Source organism: Triticum dicoccoides, chromosome 6B (genome assembly GCF_002162155.2).
Source record: "Triticum dicoccoides isolate Atlit2015 ecotype Zavitan chromosome 6B, WEW_v2.0, whole genome shotgun sequence".
Classification (NCBI taxonomy): Eukaryota; Viridiplantae; Streptophyta; class Magnoliopsida; order Poales; family Poaceae; genus Triticum; species Triticum dicoccoides.
The window spans coordinates 647,861,213-647,884,062 of NC_041391.1; the positions used below are offsets into that span (position 1 = coordinate 647,861,213).

At 44.2% G+C, this 22,850-nt stretch overlaps 1 protein-coding gene across 2 annotated transcripts; it reads right to left on the bottom strand.

The window, feature by feature from the left end:
* Positions 1–3,198: 3,198 nt before the first annotated feature.
* On the bottom strand, positions 3,199–5,922 carry LOC119322127. 2 transcript variants are annotated; one of them, XM_037595625.1, is made up of 3 exons: positions 5,623–5,922; positions 4,756–5,043; positions 3,199–3,496 (listed from the first exon to the last, which is right to left on the bottom strand). In XM_037595625.1, the coding sequence occupies exons 1-3, from the start codon at positions 5,828–5,830 to the stop codon at positions 3,462–3,464; spliced, it is 531 nt and encodes a 176-aa protein (XP_037451522.1). In that variant the 5' UTR covers positions 5,831–5,922; the 3' UTR covers positions 3,199–3,461. The 2 variants fall into 2 exon arrangements, 1 of the variants encoding a protein (XP_037451522.1); XR_005155425.1 differs by having other exon boundaries at positions 4,756–5,922.
* Between the last annotated feature and the right edge of the window lie 16,928 nt (positions 5,923–22,850).

A 22,850-nucleotide genomic window follows, 5' to 3' on the forward strand; every position in this document is an offset into this window, starting at 1 on the left:
ATCACACAAAGTATAGTGCCCCGCCCCTACATTATGACAAGTATTTAGCCCTGAGCTGCAAAAGCCACACATTAGCCCAAATTATAATCAATGTTCTACATTATGATATCTTCTTCAAGTATCCGTATCCACTTTTTTACAATGAATTATGATCTTTGTTCATCGTTTACACCTTCACGATCCTCTTCTATTTGTAGCTAGATAGCGCTAACTTTCTATCGTGCATGCAATTAAGAGCAAAAGTAGCTGGCATGACCATGCACTTGCTTGGTTGCAACTTAATAGGGCCGTATTGAAAGAGAAACTCCATGTATAGTTACACTACACAAAAGAAGCTACCGCCTAAACTATTTGAAGTAACATGACACAATGATGTTTTGTTTTACTCGATTGGCGATGTCAAAGATGGTAAGAAAAAACATAAGATTTTTTTCCCTTTCGAGACCGTATGTTAAGTGCAGCACTCCGTTGGAATAATTTGAAAGAAATTCACTTTGATTATCAAGACAAAATATGACAGGTTCAACGCCTGGATGATGAGATTTTGAGCGAAACTGGGGGCCCCAAATATCAAACAATAAATTCTGTTAACAGGAAATGCGGTCAGTAATAAGTTGACTTAGTAATGACTGTTGACCTAGATATTTAGTTATTCACCAGAAAATGCTTTGAACTGATGCATTCAATTATGCTTAAAACTACAGAAGATCAAACTTCCAAGATTAAATAATAGTTTTTCTGGAAAAGGAGGGGTTCAACAAGAGATCAGTTAAATTGCATAATAAAGACCGCCATTTTGACATATCTTTTAATTCCATCCTATAGACACAAACCTCCCAACCAGTCTGTCATGCATTGCTAAAACAGCATGCCGCTCTAGCGGGCACAGGTGCACGGCTGGGAACCTTCCCCGAGCGTTTTGTCTGCAAGAGATGGTCAGATTACTGAATAGACGACCCACCCAGCTGGTATTTAACAACAAAACAACAAAATGTCGTTGAATTCCCATCATGTAGAAGAAGGCACTACCTCCATGAAACCTGCAATGACAAGAGCATGTAAGTTTTCTTGGCATGGTGCTTGTAATCCGCATGCCCTGACTACCAAGTCCTCAACTACGAAAATACTCCCTCCGTCCCATAATGTAAGACGCTTTTTGACGCTAGTGTAGTGTCAAAAAACGTCTTACATTATGGGACGGAGGGAGTACTATATAATACCGCCACCTTATAATATCACCGCTGTTATTTATATATAGATGCTGGTTGGTAGACAGAGATGATCTGAAATGGTTTGTGTCAAAGGAAGGAGCAGAGGGTACCTTTATTGTGTTTGTAACAGTGAAACTTCTATCTCTACAAAGTTTTTCCCTCTGTTTGGACTGCATGTCGTCACACAAATATTGCTGCTACCACACAAGTTGATGAAAATAGTGTGTACAGAACCTGCGGACCAAGTTGCTCCATGAGTCACAAGAATAACAAACAACCAAAGAAGTTCACGGCCTGCCCATTAGGGTCAAGCCCCGTGAGTAAGCAAAAAGAAGAAATGGTCATAGTTCAAGTTAAGGCCAGCACAGAGTATAACTGTAATGGAGGATATCTAGTGCATTCTTGTCTATTGGTGTTCCAACCCTTCACCAAAAAAAATCTACGAAAACCAGTGCCCACATGTAAGTTCTCTCGGTATGTCACGTTTTGTAAAGTGATGGTTTTCTACAAGTCGTGACACGAAAGTGGTGGTTCTATGCATTTAACTCCCCGAGCCCTCACACCTCCACCCACACAAACAAGGACATGAAACGGTACAAAGCTTACACATACCAAGACGAGAAGGCCCGGCAAGCATTCGCGACCCACAGGTCATGGACCTTCGGGCCGCTGGGGCAGTGAGGTGCAGGATTGCGCAGTCGAACAGCGGGGAGTGCGCCAGGCAGGCAGCGGTGCGCGTTGCGGGAGGATCGGGTGGAGAGGAGGGCGACTGAGGGCGCGAATGCCCCTAGGATGCTGGTACTCTAGCATCTTTTAAAGGGGTAATGGGAGCTCATCCATGACGATCTAACAATTTCCAGCCCGGTTAAGATGAAAATAATCCAGAATCATATATCATATAACCTGTACTCCCTCTGTTCATTCTCATTGTTTTGAATAAGATCATAAAACAATTCAAAAGACCACGTCAGAAGCACCAGCAACTACCACCTTCCCCTTGTTCCAGAAAGGGGAGCTTGACAAACACTTGAAACACCAGCTCATTGCCCCTAGCCCGTAGAGGTTGCTTCCATTGCTGCTGCAGAAGTGCAAGATATTACAATACAAAATCAATCAATTGGTGAATCAGGTTCAAACGGAAGGTGCATTTTGCTCCAACCTTCCTGACTCGCCCTGACTTGAGATCGACCATGTAGGAACCAACACATGTGCTCACAAAAATGACTTGGGTGCCCTAGGCGATGCCGTTAATCTCCCATCTTCAGGTGTTGGGATCTAGAGGGCCATGTCAGGGAGCAGTGTCCTAAGATAGATTACCAATCCCCACAATATGTGACCTGCTTGTGGAGAAAACTGCTACCTTGTGTATCGTCGACCCCACATTACCTTCATCTACTCCGCAAAATGCCTAAACAGTATACACCCTGCTCGGCAGGGATAATCGTTGACAGGATCATAAGAAACCGAAGAAACGATTCAGACTAACACAGCACTGAAGGGGCTACTTGTGGGGAATTTTTGGGTTATAGTATTTTTGGTATTTTTGAAATATAGCTTGGCACGCGACTGGTGGCGGCTAGGGCTTAGTTTCGGGACCAAAATCAGCCCGAGCTCCTGCTCTTACATGACTCTACTCTATAGCCCAGGTTACGGTAAAAATACTTCTACCAGCTAAAGCACAAGAGGGTAAGCCAAAGGGAGCTAATTGGGAAATTAAACTTGGGCCGCTGGATGCTGCTTGGACGTGCCAGATTTTCACTTCACTCTGTTGTCTGAATCAAAATAGCGGGTGTTTAACCGAAGAAAGGATCAGAGCAAATGATTGCTGTATGCTAGAGCCTGACTATGTAACTGCTTAGAGCTCGGATGAAGGCATGTCAAGAATGGAAATAAAACCTTGAAGACCTATAGTACCCTGCCTAGTACAAAGTATTGTCCACACTTCCAAGTTTACATGATAATCAAGTAATTTTCAATAGCAGGCCAGTTCCCATTAAAACCATCCTTGCATTGCGATGCTGTCATAGTATTTCACAAGATCACAAAGTGACTGAAAGGGCCTTAACAAACTGCAAGCAGGGACGCGACAGCTTACTAAACAAATTCCATCAACCAACACTAACACCAGCAGTATTCTCCAGATCCAGTACTACATTTGTGACATGTAACATCACCACCACCTCCCCCTTCATTCAAAAGTGTACTTACTTAACAGAAACTCGATCTTGACAAAGAACTTCAAGCACCAGCTCACTGCTCCTGCTCCATACAAGCTGCTTCCATTACTGCAGAAATGCAAGTTATCAAAATGTTAGATCAACTAGTTGATGATGAGGTTTAACTGAATGTACATTTTGCGTACTCACAAACCACAAGGATCAGCAAGTCACGCTAACACAAACACAATAGCTAATGGTTTATACACCTCCCGTGTGTATGTCAGATCTGCCTCAAAATGTATTGGTATGTACAAAAGAAATATGAATGTTGTATACTTTCAAATAAGATATGAAACCTTTTGGCAACAATTAAGTGCTGCCCAAGAAAACAATCCAGAACATTCAGTAGTACTTTCATCATCTGAATAATTGGGATGGATAAGTCGCTAAAATGAAGAAGAACAAACATTTCTCTATATCTTGAACAATTACATCATTTGCAGTACATTTGGTCGAACAACCAATCAGCAGAAGAACAACAACATTTCTCCATATCTTGAATTCTACATATGGGATTATTAATATCTCAACTTGTATGGATGGCTTCACTCATAACTAACCATCTAGCTCATATATTTCTAAAAAGTATACCTATTAGGTTCTAACTGAATGCATCAATTTAATGCATTTCACTCTAATGGAGGCATTCAAACAACTGATCTTTTAGCGCCTGATGTAGCCTCCACTTGAAATTAACTGTTCCATTGGGTTTTGTTCAATAGTTGAGATGATACAACTTTGGTGCTTTCAATCCAGTTTTCATGATGGTGAAGATAGTGTGTTTGAATCATGCAAAAATTGTGAGATAACAAGGAATAGTACAAAGTTGTTTGACTGATGACAATGTTGGTTGCTCCGCAGGTATCTGGAGATGAGGAAATCAAGACCAAACGAACTTCCGTCAGCATAATGAATATATGAATGAATCCTATTTTTTGAGTATCTGAAACCAGATAGATGTTTCCGTAGCATCTAATTAACAAGGGTGTGGTTGGTTTCTCATCACACACTATGTTACGAATGCAGGGCTTAATCCGCTGAGTCTGGGGACTCATTTTGCGTCTGGGTGGCTGCTACTGCTGATCATTTCCTTACTCGAAGACCACATGCTACATGTTGGTTAATTTGGCATGTGTACAACTTGACTGCATTCATGATGGATGGATCATCGATGGACAGCCGGCCTTAGTAGCTACTGTTAAGTTGCATGTTTCCTTCCAGGCTTAATCTTAGTAGCGATTCATCAAGAAAATATGGACCAACAAATCATAACACATGATTGTACAAGGCTGTGTGCATGGACTAAGAATCATAAAGAATAATACCTGGTATGTAAGATCTCTGGCAGGGAAAGACTTTGCTGCCGGGACCAGATACAATCCTGGCTCGCCTTGACTTGAGGTCAATTCTGTAGGTACCAAGCCGTGTGCTCAAAAAAATGATTTGGGCTCCTTCGGCAACACCACAAATTCCATCTTGAGTTGATGTGATGGAGAGCGCCCCATCAAGTAGCAGCCGCGTAAGATCAATTGTCCTTACTTTTGCCCATCCCATGGCTCCTTCCAGTCCAGTTTGCATTGACCAAAGGGTTAGATTTGTGACATCCACCATGGTGGCGAATCCTAGTCCACCGTCTTCTGCTGTCATGAGATACCCCTTGCCATCTGCCGGTCTCTCGAGCATGGACAAACGCCGGGAACCAAGGTGACACTGAATGATACCATCCAAGTCAAAGTACAGGGTATCACTCACAAGCACACTAGGCGAGCCACGGATATAACTATACTACTTGAGGACATTTGGATGGGAAACACTTGTAAGAGCACTCCACAACTCTGTCTCGGACGAGTAGAGCCAACCTAGGGTCACCCTTTGCTCGTGATTGGTGGTCACGATGACCACACTGAAGTGCCCTCCCTGGCAATCGTGGTGGTCGCAGCCTTGTGTGGCGCAGAGCACGGCCACACTGTACCAGAGCAAACGATTGTCCATGGGTGTGGGAATGCGACGCCCATGGCCCGTCAGAGGGTCCAGGACGGTCAGGTGAACGGTATCCCCCTGCCAGTACTGGTCGTATGAGTCAAACACGTAGCGTCCGTGGCGGCAGTCCAGGGCCTTCAGGGCAGCGGCGACCAAGTGTGAAAGGTCTGGTAGGGTTGGAAGCGCAGATATCGCGAAGAAGCTTGCGGCCTCTTGGACGAGCCCCGGGACGGGAGGTGCCCCGTGGAACTCGCGGTAGCGGCCGCGAAAGTTCGCGCTGGCGAAGAAGCGGCGCCAGGGCTTGCAGACGGCGGAGGCGCGGACGAGGCAGGCGGGCTCGTCCGGCGGAAGGCGGAGTAGGATCTCGTCCACGAGCTCCGGCGGAAGGCGGAGAAAGAAACCATCCGCGGGCTCGCCCATCAGCGCTGGCGGCGGCGGCGGAGGAGGAGGCGAGTGTTTGGGGAAGGTTGGGGTGCGGCGGAGGCGAAGATTTGGGTGGGGAAGGATGGGTGTGGCGGAGGCGAATCGAGTGCGGCCCTATACGGACCCGGTCGGTGCTGCGTCGGTTCGTGGGTACATGGTTCGGTTTAGCCAAGCTGCTTGAGTTTTTTTAAAAAAAATTTAAGGCTAAACAGGCTCCCTTTATTATTATTGATTAATGGAGTAAATAATAGCACAAGGTTCATTCCATAAAAAAACAAGGTTCATATAGGGATATAATGTATATCGGGGGCTGAAGAAGCCACAAATGACCATTTAGCGAGACTATGTGCCTTGATGTTGTAGTTGTTCCTTTTACATTATAGTATTGTTTAAAATCATGATTTTGCCTATTCCCCTAAAACTGATTTGCGGCACATAAATCAAAACTATAATGTTTTAGCATCGTACAACACAATAATCCCCTTAATTACAATGAATGTTCAAATCTGAATAACTATGCAATAACAAATGGTCCAGAACTAAAAGACATGAATACAAATAAGATCAGATGGATACAATGGGAGTCTATCTCCCATATAGTTGCCACCGGTGCTCAATGAGGTCGTCGCGGAGCTGGGTGTGTGCGGCATTGTCCTGAATCTTCTGTAGGTCTCAAGAAATGCAACGATCTCATCTGGGACCTGCTAGGCGTGGCACGACTGCCAAAGTAAAACTCTAAGTTTAAATCCCTCCCGTCCTCGATGGTCATGTTGTGTATAATTCCACATGCAACCATGATATTTGAGAGGGATTTCTTATCCCAGTAGCGCACAGGACCTCCAACAACGGCAAACCGAGCTTGCAACATACCAAATGCCCTCTCAATATCCTTTCGACATGCTTCTCGAGTTTGGGCAAAAAAATTTTGTTTCCCGATTTCTAGCTTACTGATGGTATTCACAATTGTTGCCCATGAATGATAGATATTGTCGGCAAGACAATACCCCATGCTATAATCATGTCTAGACCTAGCCATGGGCAGCCCGACCCGGCCCGGCCTGACCTTGTCCATGGGCCGGGCTCAGGCCTAGATTTCAAGCCCGACGGTCGGGCAGGGCCGGGCCCGGTCCAGTCATATTCGCACATTGACGAAGAGGCTCGGCCCGAGGCCCGGGCCCGGTGGGCTTTTAGCGTGATGGGCCGGGTTCGTGCCCGATTTTTAGGCCCGTCGTCCGGGCCGGGCCGGGCTTGGTCCTGGTTTTTTTGCATCGGGCTTTGGTAGGCCCGGCCCGGCCCGACAAATGGCTAGGTATAATCATGTCCATTGACGGTGTAATTGCAAGCCGCACCTTTTCCACTAGCTAGCTGCGCAAAAAGATGTGATCTATGTAGTACATTGATATCATTGAGACACCCCGGCTATCCAAAGAAGCAATGCCAAATCCACAAGTCATGTGAAGCTACAACTTCGAGCAGGTTTACGGACGGTGTACTGCCTGACCCAAGCTTTAGGGCAGTTCTTCCACCTTGAGTGCGTGCAATCCACACTCTCAAGCATGCCCAACCATCCTCTTGCTTCGTTCATCGATGTCAACTTCTTTGTGTCCTCCTCATTGGGAGCTCGGAGGTACTCGGGACCAAAATCCCAGATCAATGTCTTGGCAAACACCTGAACGCATTTGAGCGCGGTATCTCTACTTGTAAATATGTTGGGATTTCCACAAAGAGAAAGGGTGATGTAGTATAGTAGCAGATAGTATTTCCCTCCGTTAAGAACCAAGGATTATCGAACCAATAGGAGACGGCACACAAATAACTTAGCAGTACCTACACACACATAAACAAATGCTTGCACCCAACAAAGGCAAGGGAGTGTCACTCCCCTTGTTCTTTCTAGTTGCAAGTATCAAATCTGGTAGTGATAGATATAATAAATAAATGTAAAAGGAAATAGTGAGGAATTATAAGATTTGTTTCATCATAGAGGTGAATGGACCTGGGGCCCATAGCATTCACTAAAGGCATCTCTCCCATAAATAACTCCGATGGGTAAACAAATTACTTGTAAGGGCATATTTCTCCCTATGTGGTTTTGGTGATTGATGACAGTACATTTGCAGACTAATCGTGTGCATTGAGCATTTCAGTTATCTCATGCCTAGGCACAAGACGATTCGGTGCCCCTCGGAGCCTATTGAAGACGGCGATTCTCTATGTTTCTTTTCGGTGGATTTGAGTCGTAGGAAAGACGTACTATTAAGAGAGGTCCGCTTCGGAAAGGTTAGGGTGGAATCAACACGTACACACACTACAAAAAAAGACACATCTGTGACATTCTAGGCCGAACGATTTTTTTTCTGTCATGCTTATGACACTTCTATGATGATAATTGTGACAAAATCCGGTATCATCATAGATGTGGTGGGCTCCTACTTCTATGACAAAAAATCATGACAGAAAATGGGTTTTTCGTCCTGGGCGGGCCGGAGACGCAACCGCATGACATTCTTTGGGTTGTCTATGACGGAAAAAAACGTGGTAGAAGCGAGGGTGAGGAAAATATCGAGGAGTTCCCGGTTACGGTGGGTGGTCGGGGGCCGAGCGATGCGCATTTCTCTCGTACACATACGCGCGTGTGTGCGAGGCGTTGCGCTCTAACTAAACCCGAACGAGGCGTTGGACTCCAACTGAACCCGAGCGATTGCACTGCAGGCTACGCATTACTGAACCCGAGCGATCGATCGATCCTTGCTGTTAACTGAACCCGAGTGATTCCTTCGCTACTGCTGCTAATTGAAGCCGATTGAACCTGCTGCCTCTGGATGAACAGTGAGCGTTGTTGGGGGGTTGGATGAACAGTTCCCGGTGGGGGGTTGGATGAACAGGACCCCGTGGTAGTAGAGGCCATTGCCGCTGGATGAACAGGACCCCGATCGATCGAGATGGTGGAGGGGTGGATGAACAGGACCCCGTGAACAGGACCCCGTGGAGGGCTGGTTAAACAGTAGCCGGTGGAGGGCTGGATAAATAGTAGCCCGTGGAGGGGTGGTTGAATAGGACCCTGTGGAGAGGGCTGGTTGAACAGTAGCTGGTGGAGGAGCGCGCGGTGGAGGCTGGATGAACGGGAGCCCGTGGATGAACAGTCGCAGGTGAAGGCTGGAGGAGGTCGATGGTGGATGTATAGTAGCCCGTGGAGGCAGTTGACGGTGGAGATGAACAGTATCCCACCGAGTCCTGTTTTGCGGTACGCCATGATACGTCTCCAATGTATCTATATTTTTTGATTGTTCCATGCTATTATATTACCCCTTTTGGATGTTTATGGGCTTTATTTTACACATTTATATCATTTTTGGGACTAACCTACTAACCGGAGGCCCAGCCCATATTATTGTTTTTTTGCCTATTTCAGTATTTCGAAGAAAAGGAATATGAAACGGAGTCCAAACGGAATGAAACCTTCGGGAGCGTGATTTTTGGAATGAACGTGATCCAGAGGACTTGGAGTGCAAGTCAAGAAGCAGCCGAGGCTCCCACGAGATAGGAGGGCGCTCCCCTATAGGGCGCACCCCCTGTCTCGTGGGCCCCTCGGGCGGCCACCAACGTACTTCTTCCTCCTATATATACCTACGTACCCCGAAAACATCCAGGAGGCAGACGAAACACAATTTCCACCACCGTAACCTTCTGTATCCGCGAGATCCCATCTTGGAGCCTTCGCCGGCACTCTGCCGGAGGGGGAATCGACCATGGAGGGCTTCTACATCAACATCCTTGCCCCTCCGATGAGTTGTGAGTAGTTTACCACAGACCTACGGGTCCATAGTTATTAGCTAGATGGCTTCTTCTCTCTTTTTGGATCTCAATACAATGTTCTCCCTCTCTCTTGTGGAGATCTATTCGATGTAAACTCTTTTTGCGGTGTGTTTGTCGAGATCTGATAAATTGTGGGTTTATGATCAAGTTTATTTATGAATAATATTTGAATCTTCTTTGAATTCTTTTATGTATGATTGAGTTATCTTTGCAAGTCTCTTCGAATTATCAGTTTGGTTTGGCCTACTAGATTGATCTTTCTTGCCATGGGAGAAGTGCTTAGCTTTGGGTTCAATCTTGCGGTGTCCTTACCAAGTGACAGAAAGGGTTGCAAGGCACGTATTGTATTGTTGCCATCGAGGATAACAAGATGGGGTTTATATCATATTGCTTGAGTTTGTCCCTCTACATCATGTCATCTTGCTTAATGTGTTACTCTGTTCTTATGAACTTAATACTCTAGATGCAGGCAGGAGTCGGTCGATGTGTGGAGTAATAGTAGTAGATGCAGGCAGGAGTCGGTCTACTTGTTATGGACGTGATGCCTATATACATGATCATGCCTAGATAATCTCATAATTATTCGCTTTTCTATCAATTGCTCGACAGTAATTTGTTCACCCGCCGTAATACTTATGCTATCTTGAGAGAAGCCTGTAGTGAAACCTATGGCCCCTGGGTCTATCTCTTATCATATTTTCTTCCAATCTACTTTTATTTGCATCTTTACTTTTTGCATCTATATTATAAAATACCAAAAATATATTTATCTTATCATACTATCTTTATTAGATCTCACTTTCGCAAGTGGCCGTGAAGGGATTGACAACCCTTTTATCGCGTTGGTTGCGAGTTCTCAATTTGTTTGTGTAGGTGCGTGGGGCTTTTGAGGAGCCTCCTACTGGATTGATACATTGGTTCTCAAAAACTGAGGGAAATACTTACGCTACTATTGCTGCATCACCCTCTCCTCTTCGAGGAAAACCAACGCAATCTCAAGACGTAGCACGCCACACCCCTCCTGATGAATAGGACCCCGTTTCGACCGTAGCGCTCGAAGACAAGTCCATTTCCTCCGTTTTGCGGTATGCCACACCCCTCCCGATCAACAGGACCCCGTTTCGACCGTAGGAGGTCCAAGAGAAGTCTGTTTCCTCCATTTTGCGGTACGCCAGACTCCTCCGAATGAACAGGATCCCATTTCGACCATGGACAGTCGAACACAAGGCCGTTTCCTCCATTCTGCGGTACGCCAGGCCTCGTTTCCATCGGTTGTTCCGTCCAAGACGGTTGGCTCCCGATGAACAGCACGCGTTCCGTTGCCTCCCGATGAACACGACTCATTCCGTTGCCTCCCCATGAACACGATGACGACGCAATTTCTCCGTTCCGACCGAGCCATGTACACGAGACCTGGTCGTACGTATGCGCGAGTAGGCGTTCGAGACCCCGCCCGTATGTACATACGTGGCCGTATTTACTTTCTTGTACCCTGGCCGCTATACGTACGTGTACATTCTACGTGCGTGCCTCTACTATGACACATGCCCTTCCTTACTTGGCCACAGTTCATCACTGCATCCTGCAGACAGACCGATCATATGTACGTACACGTTCGCAACCAGAATGACAACGCTACGTACGCTTCGACCAGGTGGGTCCTTATACGTCTCCAACGTATCTATTTTTCCAAACACTTTTGCCCTTGTTTTGGACTCTAACTCGCATGATTTGAATGAAACTAACCCGGACTGACGTTGTTTTCAGCAGAACTGCCATGATGTTGTTTTATGTGTAGAAAAAAAAAGTTCTCGGAATGTCCTGAAAATCCACGGAGGCACTTTTTGGAAAATATAAAAAATATTGGCGAAAGAATCAAGACCAAGGGGCCCACACCCTATCCACGAGACGGGTGGGGGGGGCGCCCCCTCCCCCTGGGTGCGCCCCCTATCTCGTGGGCCCCCTGGACCTCCACCGATCTCAACTCCAACTCCATATATTCACGTTCGGGGAGAAAAAAAACCAGAGAGAAAGTTTCATCGCGTTTTACGATATGGAGCCGCCGCCAAGCCCTAATCTCTCTCGGGAGGGCTGATCTGAAGTCCGTTCGGGGCTCCGGAGAGGGGGATTCGTCGCCGTTGTCATCATCAACCATCCTCCATCACCAATTTCATGATGCTCACCGCCGTGCGTGAGTAATTCCATCGCAGGCTTGCTGGACGGTGATGGGTTGGATGAGATTTACCATGTAATCAAGTTAGTTTTGTTAGGGTTTGATCCCTAGTATCCACTATGTTCTGAGATTGATGTTGCTATGACTTTGCTATGCTTAATGCTTGTCACTAGGGCCCGAGTGCCATGATTTCAGACCTAAACGTATTATGTTTTCATGAATATATGTGTGTTTTTGATCCTATCTTGCAAGTCTATAGTCACCTATTATGTGTTATGATCCGACAACCCCGAAGTGACAATAATCGGGATACTTCTCGGTGATGACCGTAGTTTGAGGAGTTCATGTATTCACTATGTGCTAATGCTTTGTTTTGGTTCTCTATTAAAAGGAGGCCTTAATATCCCTTAGTTTCCACTAGGACCCCGCTGCCACGGGAGGGTAGGATAAAAGATGTCATGCAAGTTCTTTTCCATAAGCACGTATGACTATTTACGGAATACATGCCTACATTACATTGATGAATTGGAGCTAGTTCTGTGTCACCCTATGTTATAGCTATTACATGAGGAATCGCATCCGGCATAATTATCCATCACTGATCCATTGCGTACGAGCTTTTCACATACTGTTCTTCGCTTATTTAATTTTCCGTTGCTACTGTTACAACTACTACAAAACCCCAAAAACTATTATCTTTACTTTTGCCACCGTTACCTTTATTATCATACTACTTGCTACTAAATACCTTGCTGCAGATACTAAGTTATCCAGGTGTGGTTGAATTGACAACTCAACTGCTAATACTCAAGAATATTCTTTGGCTCCCCTTGTGTCGAATCAATAAATTTGGGTTGATTACTTTACCCTCGAAAGCTGTTGCTATCCCCTACACTCGTGGGTTATCAAGACTAATTTCTGGCACCGTTGCCGGGGAGCATAGCTCTATTCTCTGAGTCACTTGGGATTTATATCTGTTGATCACTATGAAGAACTTGAAAGATGACAGGACTATGCTTTTTCCCTCAACTACGAGCGGAGGTAAGGAACTGCCATCTAGCTCTACACTAGATTCTCCTTCTGTTTTGAGTAAGCTTGCGACACCTAAACCCGCTACTGCTATGAATTCTGATATGTCGTAATGTTATTGATGATGCCACTTCTGCTATGCAAGATACTTATGATGAAACTACTTCTGTGCGTGATACTACTTTGCCATTAGGTGAATTTCTTGACGAACAACTTGCTAGAGTTAGGGGGAATGAAATTATTGAAGATGCTATTATTGATGATAGTGATGATGAAAGTTCTCCCAATGATTATGAATTGCTTGTTGTTCTTGAGGGTTATGTTATGAATGAAGAAGCTGCTAGAGCTATCTTTGCTTGCAATGATAGATATGATCTTAAGAAATTATTAGCTAAATGGAAGCAGCAGTCTCTTAATGCTAGAATGAAACCTGACCCCGCTTTTGCTACTTCACCTATCTTTGTTACTGATAAGGATTATGAATTCTCCGTTGATCCTGAGATTACTACTTTAGTTGAATCTGATCCTTTTTATGGCCTTGAATCTGAAACTGTTGTGGCACATCTGACCAAGTTGAATGATATAGCTACCCTGTTCACTCATGATGACAAATCTCGCTATTTTTATATCCTTAAGATATTTCCGTTCTCGTAAAAGGGTGATGCTAAGACTTGGTATAATTCTCTTGCTCCTGGTTGTGTGCGTAGTCCCCAGGATATGATATATTACTTCTCTGCCAAATATTTCCCTCCTCGTAAGAAACAAGCTGCCTTGCGGGAAATATATAATTTTGTGCAAATCAAAGAAGAGAGTCTCCCACAAGCTTGGGGGAGGCTTCTCCAGTTACTGAATGCTTTGCCTGATCATCCTCTCAAGAAAAATGAAATACTCGATATCTTTTATAATGGACTAACAGATGCTTCCAAGGACTACTTGGATAGTTGTGCTGGTTGTGTTTTCAGGGAAAGAACAGTCGATGAAGCTGAATTACTATTGAATAATATGTTGACTAACGAAAATAATTAGACTCTTCCTGAGCCAATTCCTGAGGCAATTCCTGAACCAGTTGAGCCAACTCCTGAGCCTATTCCTAAACCCACTCCGAAGAAGAGAGGTGTTTTATTTCTCAGTCCTGAAGATATGCAAAAGGCAAAGAAATCAATGAAAGAAAAAGGTATTAAAGCTGAAGATGTTAAGAATTTACCTCCTATTGAAGAAATACATGGTCTTAATATACCGCCTATTGAAGAACCACATTGTCTTGATAACCCGACACGGATAGTAAAGGTAAATTCTCTCTATAGATATGATAAAGTTGAAATCCCCTCTACTAAATTTCATAGCCCATGCTTAGATGAATTTGATGACTTTATGGCTAGACAAGAAAGTTTTAATGCTTATGTTCGTAGAGAGTTAAAGAATAATGCTTTCGAGGTAGGACGTGTGAGCGATAATATGGCTAGAGTTAAAGGTGAACTCAAACTCATTAGCAAATATGCGTCTATGGTTGCTACTCAAGCTGAGCAAGTACTTAAAGCTCAAAATGATTTGCTTAATGTATTAAATAATAAAAATGACTTTGCTGTTAGAGTGGCTACTAGAACTGGTAGAATGACTCAGGAACCTTAGTATCCTGAAGGCCACCCTAAGAGAATCGAGCAAGATTCTCAGCAAAATAATTTAGAGGCACCTAATTCTTCTAAAAAGAAGAAAAAGAAAAACGATAGAACTTTGCATGCTTCTAGTGAACCTACTGTAGACACACCTGAGAATCCCAATATATTTCTATTTCTGATGCTGAAACACAATCAGGTGACGAACATGAACCTAGTGATAGTGTTAATGATAATGTTCATGTTGATGCTCAACCTAGCAAAAACAATGAAGTAGAGATTGAACCTGCTGTTGATCTTGATAACCCACAATGAAAGAATCAACATTATGATAAGAGAGATTTTGTTGCTAGGAAGCACGGTAGAGAAAGAGAACCATGCGTTCAGAAACCCATGCCCTTTCCTCCTAAACCATCCAAGACAAAGGATGATGAGGATTTTGAGCGCTTTGCTGAAATGATTAGACCTATCTTCTTACGTATGCGCTTAACTGATATGCTTAAAGTAAACCCTTATGCTAAATATATGAAGGATATCATTAAAAATAAACGAAAGATACGGGAAGCTGAAATTTCCACCATGCTTGATAATTACACCTTTAAGGGTGGAATACCAAAGAAACTTGGAGATCTGGGGTTACCAACTATACCATGCTCCATTAAAAGAAATTATGTTAGAACTGCTTTATGTGATCTTGGAGCCGGTGTTAGTGTTATGCCTCTCCCTTTATATCATAGACTTGAATTGAATAAGTTGACACCTACTGAAATATCTTTGCAAATGGCTGATAAATCAACTGCCATACCTATCGGTATTTGTGAGGATGTGCCTGTTGTGGTTGCAAATGTCACTATCTTAACGGACTTTGTTATTCTTGATATTCCCGAGGGCGATAGTATGTCGATTATCCTTGGTAGACCTTTTCTGAATACTGCAGGGGCTGCTATTGATTGCAACAAAGGCAAAGTCACTTTTCATGTTAATGGTAATGAGCATACAGTACACTTTCCGAGGAAACAATCTCAAGTTCATAGCATCAATTCTATTGGAAAAGTTCCAACTATTATTACTGGAGGTTTTGAATTTCCTCTCCCTACTGTCAAGAAAAAGTATGATATTCTAATTGTTGGGTATTTTCATATCCCCGTTGAGGTAACTTAGTGTTATTCGAAATTTCTCCGGTTCCGTGTTATTCAGAATGAGTTTGTTAACAAAACTTGATCAACCTTGTTAGTGGATTCATTTTGATGATCACGAGATGGATGAAACTAGAAGGCACAACCTTCTGTACCCTCTTTTTACTTTCTGTTATTTAGAATAAATAAAGCAAAAATAGTTTTATCTGTCTGTTTTCTGAATTATCCGTGCATTAAAAAATATCCCAAAAATAAAAGTGCTCCAAATGCCCTGCAAATTTAGTATGATTTTTTATGGAATACTTGAGGATTTGAGGCACTGAAATCACTACAGGAGGGGCAAGCACCAGGCCACGAGAGTGGAGGGCATGCTCACCCCACCTGGGCGCACCCCCCTGTCTCGTGGGCCCCTGGTGGCCCCCTCCACTTATGCCAGCATCCACACACTTCATCTTCTACCCAAAAAAATCCCCATCCAGCTCAAGCACGAGTTCTAGCTCATTTTGCTGCGATTTTCGATCTCCTTGCTCAAAGCTCCATTCACAAAACTGCTTTGGGAGATTGTTGCTTGGTATGTGACTCCTCCATTGGTCCAATTAGTTTTTGTTCTAGTGCTTTATTCATTGCAAATTTTTGCTGCATAGGTGACCATGTTCTTGAGCTTGCATGTTAAATTTATGAGGTCCCAAGCAATTCTAATGCATGATATAGGCTCTAGGCACTTGTAGGAGTAGTTGCTACCAATCCTGTTTAGTTTTATTCACTTTTATTTTGAAGTTACTAAAATTTTAGAAATTTTCAAAAAATGTTAAGGAAATTTTTGAGGGGCTCTTCTAGCCAAGGCTCTCAGGAAAAACATACCAAAGAGAATGAAAAAGCCAAGTACAACCTTCCTCGCTTAGTGGAAGTGCGTCGTGTGAATGACCATGCAATGATTTCTTGAAAGAAGCTGGGATTCACGAAGATTTTTATTCTTTGATCGAGAACGCAGGCCTCACCGGTTTCATGAACGACCGGATCGATCGGTATCTCTTACTCACCAATACTTTCATGCAAAACTTTTATTATTATCCTAAGAAGTCACCGCCTGCAGTATCATTTCATTTATATGATGAATTCAGAGAAATGTCTCTACGTAATTTTTGCGCGGTGTGTAGGATACCTTATGTCGTAGAATTTTCACGTCAGATGTCCTCGTGAAAGGACTTAGTTGTGGAGCCATCACAACTAGGAAGCTTGAAGGGGTTAAACGGGACAAAGGACATGAGAGGGTTTATACTAGTTCGGCCCCTTACGGTCAAGGTAAGGCCTATGTCTAGTTGGGTTGGTATTGATGTTTCGATGACCAGGGAGCGAGATATGCTATGCCCGGCTCTCGATGAGTTGTTTCTTGCCCTAAGCCGCCAGCAGGTCGTCCCCTTATATACACGGGTTGACACCCTGCGGCTTACAGAGTCCCGGACGGCTTATAAACCGTGTCCGGCTTGGTGACTAGTTAAGTCTACCTTATGATACAAGTCATACTACTGTGGCGGTTTACTACAACGGGCCTTAAGTCGCCTCTGGGCCTTAAGCCCTCCATTGAACCGCCATCTTCATGCTTTGGTCTTGGCCTTCTTTCTGGTGAGTCCTCTTTGCGTAACCCGACCCCTCCTGGGCGGCTTACACAAATAGCTATATCCCCAACATTAGGCCCCAGATTGATTTGAACCTGTTCATGTTAATCTTAAAATACCTTATGGAACTGGCCTTCAGTCTTTTGTCTTGCGCGGAAACTTTAACCCGAAGTGACGTCATCATGTGGATCCAGGTCAAATCACCATGACATCATCTTCAATAAAACTCATATTTTATTCCCTCATATCCTCCAACGGTTCTTTGCCTTTACTGACCATCCCGAGAATCGAGGCGTCGGGGCCGCTGGATAATGATGTTTTGGTCTCCTCATTTCTCGCGCCATCTCGGTCAGTCTTCCTTTATAAATAGGGCGACCTAGGTTTTTCATTCTTCCCTCTTTCAGTCGTCCTCTTTCTCTTGCTTCCTCTCCAGCTCCACCGCCGCCGCCGTCGAACCCCTTGTCTTCACCGACTCAGGCTGCTGCATCAACCTGACTCTGACCAGAAATCGATGGTGAACCTCCGCAGCTCGTCCACATCCGTGAGTTCCTCTCCTTCCCTTTCTTAGATCTGCATTGGAACTTTGTTGAGTTCGTCGGCGTTCATCACCGCCCGACGCAAACCCTCGCTAGTTTTCACCTCCAATGCCCTGTTTAGATTGTAAAAACTACATAGAACTGCTGCGGTAATTGTTTGTGTTTATCTTGCATAGAAACAGATCTCATTTCCCTTGTTTGGAAACCCTCTTCGAGTGTATGAACTTCTCTGCCCTATTTTTAGGTCTAGAAAATTTTCTTATCAGAACAGACATTTGATCTCAAATATTAGCAGAAGATTATGAAACCTGTTTTTATCACCCGGAAAACTTCTTCTGGTAGATGCTCTTAAACACAACTGTCCATTGGTCCGGCTTAAATAAATGACACTCACCTATGAGTCTTGCTTCCTTCTCATGACCTTAAGAATTTTGAACTGCTCTTGATACTTGTAGCGGCTTAAATATTGTTACACAGTCATCCTTATATCATTAGGCCCCTTCGTAATCTGCTACCTTAAATAATTTGGATATTTCTCCTGGTTTAAAATTTGAACCGGAACTTCTTATTTTGTAATAGGACAACTGTTGTCATGGCACCTAAGGCGGCCAAGTCCCCTGTAACCTGCAATTGGGTCCCATCCATAGTTACTAAGAGTAAACTTGCTGAGTTCGTGAAGTCTGGCCACCTACCAAAAAAGGAGGTCATGTCTTATCGTGCCCCTGAGCCATCTGAAGAGAGGCCTCAACCCAAAGAAGGGGAGGTGGTAGTTTTCACGGATCACATGAACCAGGGATTTGCCCCTCTCGGCTCAAAATTCTTCAGGGAAGTTTTGAATTTCTTTGATCTTAGACCTCAAGACATTGGACCCAATTCCGTGTCAAACCTTTGCAATTTTCAAGTCTTCTGTGAGGTGTATCTGGGAGAGGAGCCAATTCTGCTTTTGTTCAGAGAACTTTTTTACTTGAACCGGCAGAATGAATGTGCCAACGGGGCTAGTCTTGAACTTGGTGGCATCTTGATCCAGCGACGGAGAGATTGCCTTTTTCCTTATGCTGAGCTGCCGAGTCACCCAAGAGATTGGAACCAGACATGGTTCTACTACTAGGACACTTCTCCGGCTGATGAGAAGCCTCTGCCCGGCTTTTGCGCCCTGCGCCTTGAGTCCAACCATCCGCTAGCGGATAAACTGACCGCTGTTGAACGTCTGCCTCTTAATCCCACCATCAAGAAGATTAAAGCTCTTTTGGGAAATGGTTTAAATGGCATCGATCTGGTACGAGTCTGGGTCACTTGGCGAATACTTCCATTAAGCCGCCGCCCCGGCTTAATGCGTACTTACACAGGCGAAAAGGACGATCCAATGCGTCATAGTCCTGATGACTTACCAGATGATGTGGTAGATGCTACAACCCAGTCACTGCTGAAGGAGGGCACTATAACCAGTAATACCTTTGGCTTACTTCCCTTCTGCAAGAAGAACCCGGTCCTTGTAGTGAGTTATCAATCTTAATAAATACTCTCTGCTTCGTTATACCTTATTTGAGCTCATAATTCTTTATCCTTTTCCACAGGCCGATGATAACTTCTGGAAGGTCAAATATGATCATGACGCTGTCAAACAAGCTAGGGCAGCCAAGAAAACCGAAAGGAAAGACACCAAGACGGGAACCTCAAAGAAGAAGAAACCCAACGCCTCTGAGTTATTCAAATTGGATGATACTTCTTCGGATGATGAAGAGGTAATCCTTTAACTTTCTTAACTCCCTTGTCGCTATTTTACTGACATTCTGTCCTTTCAGGAGGATACAGGGAACAGTCAAGCAGTTGAAGAAGAGGTAACTATAATCTCCTCCGACTCAGAGCCTTTGCCAAAACAAAAAACCCGAAGGGTGACCCGGAAAGTAAGATTTTCACATCCTCTAGCTTATCAAGATCCTCAATTTCTTTTGAAGCAACAACAGCTTGAGAACCGGAGGCAGACTCGGGCCAATCAAGATGCAGAACTCTCCTCCGGCTTACCCGATGTAACTAGGAAGTGCCAGACCGAGGTTATCTCTGATTTACGTTCTGTTTTACCTTTGGTGGGTTTGATTCGTCAACCTCTCAATTCATTTGACTCCAATTATCAGGATACCTCTCCTTCTTTCTACGAGTCTATGCAATCAAACATGCCAGCTTTCCAAACGGCTCCCGGGTAATGTAACCTTTCTTACTTTAAGTTTTACCGTACTTTATGCTTTAATACTCATCCTTCTTCCTTTATTGACAGCCTGCAAGTGAAGCCCAGCAAGAAGGCGAGGAAAAATAAGCCGTCTCAAGACCTGGTTGTCATTAAACCGGCGCTTGACTCGTCCGCTCCTGCTAGCTCCACCCATCAGCCACCGCCTGAACCGGCTTCTGATATTCCGGTGCCAACCTCTGACCCGCCTGCAAAAGATGTTATCCACAACTCTAATAACCCGGAAGTTCCTAGCCAGGCCAAGACGACTGACCCGGAAGTTGTATATCTGAAAAGTCAATTTGTTGAACCGGGGCGGCCTACTGTTCTTTCCCAATGTACTGCCAAGGAAGAATTTGCCGAGCGTCGAAGAGCCAAACAAGACATCACTGACTATACTCACTTAAGCATTGGTGATATAGTCTCGGTCTATCTGAACCAGGTGCATAATAGTTGTGACCTAGAAATTGACATGGTGAAACAAATACAACACAAATCTGAGGTATAACTTATGCTATTTTCCTGAATCTTACTTACTGTACCAGCCCCCAAGTCTATTGCTTATGAAATAATATGCTGTAGAAATCTGCTTACTGTTTGTTTGTCCAGTTTAAAGAGAATATATTTAACCCGGTTATAACATGATAGGTTTAAATTTGCAATATACATTAGCCCCCAAGGGTCAAGTATCTTTACTTGTGAAGTGCTTGAGACTTAATATGTGTGACCCGGTATGGTAGGTTAAAAAACTCTTCCGCATACATTAGCCCCCAAGTGCCAAGTATCTTTACTTGTAAAATGCTTGGGACTTTAAGTGTTACCTTACCGTGATCCTTACCCTAACCTGGTGTCAATGCAGGCCACCATAAGTCAATTTGAGTCGGAGCTTACTATTTTAAAGAGTCGTCTGGAAACTCAAGAACTTGAAACTCAGAAGGCCAACTCCAAATTTGAATTCAGTGTCTCTGAAAATGAGAAGTTGAAGAAAAATTTTGAGTCAGAGAAGAAAGCTTGGGCTGATGAGAAGGCTTCACTGGTGACTCGGGCCGAGACAGCAGAAGCATCTCTTGCAGAGGCAACAACCGAGCTGTCCGACTTAAAACGGCAGATATCTCAAATGGTCTCAGCCATCTTCGGTAAGTTACCGTGCAAAACCTCAAACATTGTAATCTTCCAATGACTATTGTAATAGTTACCTCCGGCTGACTGTTATGTTTATGCACACACAGGCCCCAGGAGTACCAACCTTAAGCAAAACATGCTGATCAAGCTTAAAGCAGTTTACACCTTAGTGGAATAGCTGTACTCCGGGTCACAACGTGCCTTGGCCGTTGTAGCCTTATAAAACACCCCCCCCGCCTTTTACAAGACGTACTGAAGCATCTTGTTGTGCTACCTCAGCGAATTCAAGATTTAAGGCAGGCATCCGCCAGAGCCAGAGTCGTGGCCGCATTGAGCCGGGCAAAGGCATGGACATCGGAGCTTGACTTAGCTGATCTCTCTCTTGGATATCCGAGCCTTAAGGAGGACGGTTCTGCATTTGATGATCAAGATTTCACCGCCTGTGTCAAAGTCGTACGTCCCTTGGCTACCCTTATTGGGGATGACACTGATCTTACTAAGTATTCGCCGGCCTATGATAGCGAGAACCGGAGAATCCCGAACATTCCATATGACCAAGTCAGCCTGATCCCACCAACGCATAAGCATACCTTTGCCCCTAAAGTGGACCCGACCGGTTTAATAGATGATGAAGCTGAGTTTGAAGCCTTGAGTGGCATTGACTGGGCCTCGTCCACCTTCCAGGACAAAGCAACCGACAGAGAGGCGGAGAAGGATAACCCGAAATCTTCAAGCCCGCCGAAGGAATGAACTGCCCAGCGTTTTATAACTTCACAAAAACAATGCTCCATTTATTCAGACTCAGGGAGTCTTATAATAGGATAGAAAAAAACTCTCAATGTTTGTCATGCCTTCGTGCATGTTTATGGCGCTTAATACTTTCGTAAGCCGCCATTGTTATATATTTCTAGCTCATGTTGATCGTTTGTCTCCTTGATGTTAAATTTGCTTGCTTCATCCTGCAATCCCTTTGGTAATCCCACCTTTTTATGTGACCTTCACCATGTGGATGGATTCAACTCCTAAAAGTCGGAACATATAATGCTCACCTAGCACTTAACAACTTCAGATAATTAATATTAAGCCGGAAGAATCAAAAGCCATCTCACAGTGCTTTCAAAAAAGGTCTCAAAATAGTAAGGTAATTATGCTTATGATATATCATAAACAATGTTCAAAAAGGCCTCCGATTCGAATACGACCAGAAAACCGTTCCAAAGGGGTTAAGCTAAGATTCGGATACGATCATATAGCCCCCAGTGGCTTTGGTGATGCCGATCAAGTGGGTATCGATAGCTATGTTCTCTTTGGTTCGAATACGACCCATTTTTGAACAGGAAGCCCCCAAGTGACCATAAGAGTTGTTTAATGATGCTGATTCGAATACGATCCACATCAGACCCAAAGGAGTTAAGTTGTGATTCAAATATGATCAAGAAGCCCCCAAGTGGGTTTGGCAGTATGCCGATCAAGCGGGTATCGACAACTATGTTCTCTTTGGTTCGAATACGACCTATGTTTGAACAGGAAGCCCCCAAGTGATCATGGCTAGATTCAGATATGATCATAAGCCGGACCAAAGGGAAGCTGGATTCAGATATGATCCGCTCCCTGTTGGTAGTATCCACCACCTGATAAACAAGACATAAAAACATTCTTTATGGAAAAAAGGACAGAGGTCCTGCTTTATTACTTTATATAATATGTACATCGTCAAAAATATATACATCTGAAGAGTCGGTGGCTCAAGTATAG